Source organism: Protobothrops mucrosquamatus, unplaced genomic scaffold, assembly GCF_001527695.2.
Source record: "Protobothrops mucrosquamatus isolate PMUCROS unplaced genomic scaffold, P.Mucros_1.0 scaffold2855, whole genome shotgun sequence".
Lineage (NCBI taxonomy): Eukaryota > Metazoa > Chordata > Lepidosauria > Squamata > Viperidae > Protobothrops > Protobothrops mucrosquamatus.
Window position 1 is genome coordinate 1 of NW_015388885.1, and position 8,029 is coordinate 8,029.

Sequence of the window (8,029 nt, forward strand, 5' to 3'; positions counted from 1 at the left end):
TGGGATTAGGTTTGGGAAGTCCGGGGGTGGGGGGTGGGGGGTAGGGTTTTTACATTGTGATGTATTTGTGATGTGTTTTTCTTTTATGACGAAAATAAGAAATAATCAAAAAAATACTAGAATGTGCAGAGATGGGCAGACTAACTATGAGACTGAAAGAAAAAGAAGAAACAGAATATTATCAAACTTGGGATTTTATTGATAGCTAGAGGAAAGAATAAAGGATTAGGAATTAAATATGTATTCGCGAATGTAAACTCAGACAGCACGTTGGTTGAAAAATTATTATTGTATGTATGGAAAAAAATTAATAAAACCTTTTACAAAAAAAAACAAAAATAAAAAAGCCATCTGCAGGCTGAATTCACACTCTTTGGGCAAGAGTTCAGCAGAGTTCAGATGCAAAATTTAAAACTTCTTTATGTTCCAGATTGCCTGGGCCTTTGGGACTGTAAGTATTTACTGTCTCTGCTTAAATAATTGATTGCATATGTACACAACGCAGTATGAAATACTTTCCTGCAGACTCAAGCAGAAACTAACCTGCTATTAAACTGGATTAGATTCTCTAATACAATTTAAAAAAAATAAGAAAACCTTGTAGTTTCCAATACCATTAAAAAGCAACGTTTGAGCCACATATATGTGCATATATGTACATAGGAGCATATGTTACATGGAAGGGTAATTCAGATTTTTTTTGGCTTAAGCATCATCAAAATGTCTTGGATCACATCTGGCAATCTGTTCAAAAACACACATTGCAGGAAAGATTAAACATCTTGAAGGAATTTAGCTTACAGCTGGACCCTTTACCTATTTCGGCTAGAGTTTCTGTTCCTACTTCTCGTTTTTGGGGTCCTTAAAACCAAGGAAGCATATGGGAAAGATGTGAAGGATTTTCCAGGCAGGACAAATAAGAATATGTGGCTTTCATTACGGAAAATAAAAGATTGCCTTGGAATCTAAAACAAGAAAAGCAGAAGTCTGGCAATTGTTATCTGGCAAATGTCTAATGAGGGGCAGATTGCAAATTTCTGCCATCTCCTCCATACTGTTAGCTAGCAACTGAAAGAAATCTGTGCATGAAGAGACCCTGATAGAACATGATGAATGGATATCAACACGTCCATGTATGTGGAAAGTCTTCTCAGTATGATGGATGAACATGAAGGTGTACGTGGAAACTCTTCTTAGTTCCAATCCAATAAAAAACTCCCTTTTAATGACCCTGTAATCCCTTAATTTGTCATAGAGTCATGGCAACTGGATGGAGCTGAGCATTGACTGGCCAGATGCCCTTCTTGACACCTACATGGAGTTCGTAGCAGATATGTTTTCTGTGCACCCTAAGACAGAAATACCTGCTGCTGCCTAGGATTGTAACTCTTCGCCTTCCGAGTAGGAGGCGAGTATCTTTACCACTAGGCCACCACGCCACTCCTTAGTTCCAGTTCAATATGGTTATTTATTGATTTTATTTATTTATTTGTTAAATTTTATTTGCTGCCTATCTCGGTGTGGGATTACTCTAGGTCTCTTACAACAACAAAAATGAAGAAAAATGACAGGAGTGCAAGTAGAACAGAGGAAAAATAATAGAACAATAAAATAAACAATGAAAAAGAAACTAATGAAGGAGAGAAGCAACCTAGAACTAAGGAGAAACTTCCTGACAGTGAGAACAATTAACCAGTGGAACAACCTGCCTCCAGAAGCGGTGAATGATCCAACACTGGAAGTTTTTAAGAAGAGACTGGACAGCCATTTGTCTGAAATGGTGTAGGGTTTCCTGCCTGAGCAGGGGGTTGGACTAGATGACTTCCAAGGTCCCTTCCAACTTTATTATTATTATTAAGAACACAACAAAAATATCAATATGATAACAAAAAAAAATGGGTGGATAGAGAGCAGAGAAAAAGGGTGGGGGAGGAGGAGATGGAGTCTGCCATCAATCTAATAGCCACCTCCCATGAGGAATTTCCCCCCACCCCAGGCCAATTGGCAGAGCCAAGTTTTCAGGCTCTTGGGAAGGATAGGACATTGGGGGCAGCTCTTCCCTAGAGCATAATAGCAATAAGACTTATATACTGCTTCACAGTACTTAACAGCCGTCTCTAAGTGGTTTACAGAGTCAGCATATTGCCAACAACAATCTGGGTCATCATTTTACTGACCTCGGAAGGATGGAAGGCTGAGTCAATCTTGAGCCGGTCAGAATCGAACTGTCGAACTGCAGGCAGCCAGCAGGCAGCACAAGTAGCCTGCAATACTGCATTCTAACCACTGTGTCACCACGGCTTATAAGATGTTCCAAAGGCTCTTCTTCTGGATCCCAATAGTCATTGTTCTTTGACTGATGGGATCCAAAGTAGGCCTTCTTTGCAGCCACAAATAGGAGGGGCTTGTCCTAGTTACAATGGAAGTATGGCTAGTTCACACATTAATAGAAAAGAACCTTCCAAACTTCCAAAGTGTCAGAGATGACCAGGCTGAGTCCAAAGGAGGGGTCAAAGGTGTCATCAGTCATGAATCCCTTCATGCCCACAAGAGATCTAAGTCCAGCCCTCTTTGAATTCCACTGACTATTATCTACCACCAATTTACTCGGGCCATTAGTAGTTCAGATTCTTGTAGAGAGCTTAAGCTTCCAATAAACCTTTACACCCGTTTGAACTGCCCGGATCTCCCGATTTCCCTGGTGCTTGACACAATATATATTCAGAGGTTTCATAATCTGCATTATGTGAGGTACAGTCAACCACAGATTTGTCACTTGATGTAAAGTTAGAGATGAGTGTGGGAAAAGAACTATTAAGAAGGGATTTGAAGAAAAGATTACCCAGTCCTGAGATAGAATGGAAGGGTGAAAAAGAAAGATAATCTCCACCCCAACCCCTTGGTTTTGTTTGGTCTATAATTGGAAAGAGAGAAAATTGCACAGGCTTTCAAGAATCTGTTACAATACCCTGCAGCAGTAATGGAGAATCTAAGACATTCATGTCAAAGGAGACCTGCCACAATGTTTTAGGTGACATGTCAGCATTCACCAACATCCAACAACAACTATTTGCAAAAGCAAGCCCCATTCTGCTGTGATTTTCGGAGCCTGCACGAGAATGGGGCGTGCTCTTGCAGGCTCTTTGGAACCTCTAAACATTTTCAAGAACAGGCATGTTTTCATATAATTTTGGGAGGGTGCAGAAGGTATGAAAAAGCATTCTCCAAAGCCACTTCAAGCTCAAAGGCCTCGTGCAACCTGGAGCACAGAGCAAATTCTGGGAACCACATTCAAGATTGGAGTATATATTTTTAAATAAATGAATATAGAAAGAATTGTTTCTCTTTTGTTCAGGGTGTTTGTGTGTGTGTGTCACATTTCAGCAAAATCAAGTTTGGCGTTTTCTGAACTTTTGACCCGTCAAGCACAAATTATTTGCCATCATTATACTATACTATACTATACTATACTATACTATACTATACTATACTATACTATACTATACTATACTATACTATACTATACTATACTATACTATACTACACTACACTACACTACACTACACTACACTACACTACACTACACTACACTATTACTCTACTCTACTATTACTATTACTATACCTATACCTATACCTATACCTATACCTATACCTATACCTATACCTATACCTATACCTATACCTATACACTACACTACACTACACTGCACTGCACTATGCTATACTATAGCAATAAAGTAACATTTCCGGAATCATGTCTGTATTTTAACCTGACATCCCTCTTATATCTAGAAGCATTAGATATTTGTTTGTTCAATTTCTATAGCCGCCCATCTCAGTCAATGACTTGAGCCGCTTATAATTCAAAAAAATTATTACAATTACAATACTAAAAACATTTTAAAACAATAAAAGATAATAGAGACATCCAAAATAAATATACATATCAGCCAAAGTACTTGTTCAGTTAGCAATTCAGCCAGAAAACAGAGCCCTTAACACATTCAGTGCCCCCGACACAGGAACATAGCCAGATTTTTAGAGCCTTAGGAAAGGCTAAGAGGATTGGGGCCATTCTGATCTTTGAATTTATTTATTTATCCTTCTTCCTCCCACAGAAGCCTCTCTGGAATTCCTCCCTAGTATCATCTCAATAATCTCTAACATGCTGCGTCTTATGCCATTTACAGATGCATCCATCATAAGACTGAACCCCATTATTCATATAGGGCCCAAACTCAGTACTCACAAGATTTCTGGTACCAGCCGAAGGGATGCACCCTGGCCTCAGTTTCCAGAGACGTACAAGGAGAAATCTGCCAATCGCTTCTTAATTCGTCGCTGCAGGTTTGAATTCCCAAACTGCCCAGAGTCAAACACAAAATCTTGCTGTCTGAAATAAGAAAACAGTGGGGGTTGCCATTGTTTTTTCTACAAATCTCTACAGGGGCTTGGCACTTTTAAATAATCCATCCACAAATGTATCACTGAAGAAATAAAGATGTGAGGGTGAAGGTTCGTTTTCCAAGCTTGTAGGTTGGTTTCCGAACATTTCGTTACCAGGCTGGGTAACATCTTCAGCAGAGTTTAGGAGATGTCAGTGACTCACTTCACACACCCACACCTGAAGCCCTCATAAACAGAAGAACACTGACACTGACATCCCTTAAATTAGTGATGGCGAACCTATGGCACGCATGCCAGAGGCGGCACTCAGAGCCCCCTCTGTGGGCACGCGCACCATCGCCCCAGCCCCGCCTCCCCCCACAGCCCCCTCCTCACCAGCAGCCCCCTCTGAAGAGAGTCACCCCCGAGCATGGCGCACGCGGAGCAGTGCAGCCAAGGACATGGCAGCCAGGCAGCAGGGACATGACTCCGCCCTTGCGCCCTGTCACACACAGTTGATGCTGCGGGGCACAGGTGGAAGGCATGGCTGCCATAGTGCTGCTGGGCCACCTGGGTGATCTGCAGCAGGCTGTAGAGGCAGTGGGTGGCCCTGCAGCCAGGGGCGGAGTGGGGGCAGAGCAGGGGCAGAGCAGGGGCGGGTAGGGGTGGCCGGGAGGGGCCGGTTTGGGGGCACTCGGTCTCTAAAAGGTTCACCATCACTGCCCTAAATTCTGCCTAGCCAGATAACGAAACATTCAGAAACCAACCCACAAGCTCGGAGAACAAACCTCCACCCCCATCCTCCACCCGAGCTACAGATATTCGCCACTATTGCAAATAAAAACATTCTAGTTGATAGTGGGATAACCTACTGGCTGTCATAAAATTAGCCAGTTTGGAATAACCAACATGCTTTAGCAAAAATGTCGTGAAACAGAACTGTGTGAACGCAGGACGCTACACGCAGCCGTAAATGCAGGCCGGTTGCCAAGAGTCCGATAGACGGTCATGTGACTATGAAAGGACCATCATGAGAAGTTCTGAACTGGGTCATAAGTACTTTTCGGGTGGTGCGTTATAACTGCAGGCTTATCATAAGCCGAGAACTACCTGTAGGTGGTGGATGGGACCACAATTCAGCTCCAAATTTCTGTTGCTAACCAGAACAGTTCTTAAGTGACTTTTGTCCCCTTTTACAACATTTCTTGCCACAGCTGTTGAGGGAACCGCTGCAGTTGTCATGCTAGGAACATGGTTGTTAAGTGAATCTGGCTTCCCCATTGATCTTGCTTATCAGAAGGTCATCAAAACTGATCACGTGACCTTGGGGCACTGCAACCATCCTAAATATGAACTGTCTTGCCAAGGGTCTGAATTTTGATTGCCTGATCGTGGGGATGCTTCAAAGGTCGTAACTGTGAAAAACGGTCATAAGTCACTTTTTTTTCAGTGCCATTGTAACTTTGACCGGCCACTAAATGAATGATTGTAAGTCGAGACTACCTGTATATATTTGTTCTCTGTTCATGTTCAAAGTGCAGTGCTGACCAGAAAGAAATAATAACCAGCAACAGAAGCAGGATATACAGTGCAGGATATATAGTGGTGGACAAAATTGTGGAAACCTTTTGGGAAAAGTGTATTTTTGAGGTCTGAGGGCTAATAACACCACTTTTTTTGGGGGGGGGAGTAGTACCATAAAATTATATATCAATGGAAAGATAATTTAATCAAGAATGTAATGCAACAAAGTTTGTTCAATTATCTGTACTGTATTCTATGAAAAGTTATAGCCAAATAACCAGAAAAAGGAAGGACCACTTGCTTAAGTTGATCTCAGGTAGCTTTCCTTCATCTGATTGTAGCCAATGAGCATGAGTGTTTAGAGAGCCAATCAGGTGTCATCTTGTTTTGGCAATGAGCCAATCAGATCACCGTAGGATTCAGTGATCGATGTCACGTATTGAAGCCGAGAGGAGGACATTTGTCAGTGTGTTATGTGATCGCTATCAAGTTGGTTGGGTTTTTTTTGTGTTCTTTCATTTAGCGAGCTTGTAAAACGTAATAAAATTAAAGTAATGGTGCAAAGAGTTGACTGGTCACCCAGGAAGCGATGTAAAATAGTATTATTAAGTCAACAAGGCTACAGTTATAAAGAAATTAGAAAAAAAATGGGTGGAAACTTAACCAAAGGTGGCATTTCTACTGTACACTTTTCCCAAAAGGTTTCCACGGTTTTGGCCATTACTGTAAACCGCTGGCTATAGAACTAGTTCCAGGATCAGCACGAAGACCCTGATCATTCACAGACCTCAGCACTTTCCGTGGAAGCTTTTCTACGGTGCCTGATTTTGGCTGCAGGTTCTTAGAAAAATAAATCTACTTTCCCCATTTCCTTTCTACTCCAGAGTCATTACCGCATTACCGGGCACCTGGCTCAAACAAGCACACAGGAGTTAGTTTATACACTGTGAACCACAATGAAATAGGTTCCAGATTACCTAGGGGAAAAGATTTTTTTTTCCAAGGTTTATAACGAATTAAAACAAAAATACCTGTGTCTTGGGAAGCATTTAGAAGTCCAAAACCCGAGCAACAAGGATCAGCATCACAAAGCCGTTCACAGTCAAAAAAACTGAATGGAAAAAAAAGAAAGAAAGAAAGAGGGAATTTGGAAAACAAAAGAAAATGAATACATTTTGCGCCTTAATTCCTGAGACGACAACCAGAGGCCCCTATTCTTTACTAAGAGGGATAAATGACCTTTGGAGCTTAGTAATCTGATTGAAACTTGCATCCCAAACCAGGAGCAAATTCATATTAAGGCTACTGGGATTCTTTTTTTTTTTAAACCATCTCTAAAGCAGAGGTTAATAATTTTCTTAAGTTATAGGAGAGAGAGCAGATGTCTACAGCAAAATTTAAATGAACAACTAGGACCCAGCAATGTCACAGAAGGACTTTATTAACTTGTTCGAAATGCGTTCTTGTTTCTTTTATATATTGTTATAACCTGCCCAAGGTGGCTCAGCGGCTTAATGACATTGGAGATGGCCTCTGCTCCAGAGGTTCGAGTCCTAGCACTGCATGGTGGGGTGAGCTCCCGTCACTCGCCTCAGCTTCTGTCCACCTAACTGTTCAAAAGCATATTCTATGCAAGTAGATAAATAGGTGCCACTTCGGTGGAGAGATAAGCTGGTGCTCTGTGCAGGCAGGCAGAATCCTGCCGGCTCTGACTTTCTTGGCTGTGGTGCCTATTTGCGAGGTGGCTCCAGGTGGGAGGAAGCCTTGGATGAGGCTGCAGGAAGAGCCACTCGTCTCTCTTTCTGGTGTGAAGCCAGCTCGCCCTCTTGGGGGGGCACCCTGGGAAGCGCGAGAGCATTTCCTACAGTGGAGCTGTTATCTTGGTAGCCAAACTACCGCTTTGCAATAGGTCTCTTGGTTAATGTAACAACGCCATACACTAATAATAATACCTGTGCAAGGTGGGTACTCATCTCCTTGGATGAGATAGATAGATAGATAGATAGATAGATAGATAGATAGATAGATAGATAGATAGATAGACAGACAGACAGACAGACAGACAGACAGACAGACAGACAGACAGACAGACAGACAGACAGACAGACAGACAGACA

At 41.9% G+C, this 8,029-nt stretch overlaps 1 protein-coding gene across 1 annotated transcript in view; it reads right to left on the reverse strand.

Annotated features, from left to right (window-relative positions):
• Nucleotides 1-4,251: 4,251 nt before the first annotated feature.
• Nucleotides 4,252-8,029, reverse strand: part of LOC107296546 (thyroglobulin-like) — a gene marked incomplete at its 3' end in the record, with an annotated part of 66,754 nt that continues 62,976 nt past the window's right edge. The window contains exons 22-23 of the mRNA XM_029286092.1: nucleotides 6,944-7,023; nucleotides 4,252-4,395 (exon numbers count right to left, since the gene is read on the reverse strand). Coding sequence (XP_029141925.1) covers nucleotides 4,252-4,395; nucleotides 6,944-7,023 — 224 coding nt within the window. The remainder of the gene's footprint in view (nucleotides 4,396-6,943; nucleotides 7,024-8,029) is intronic.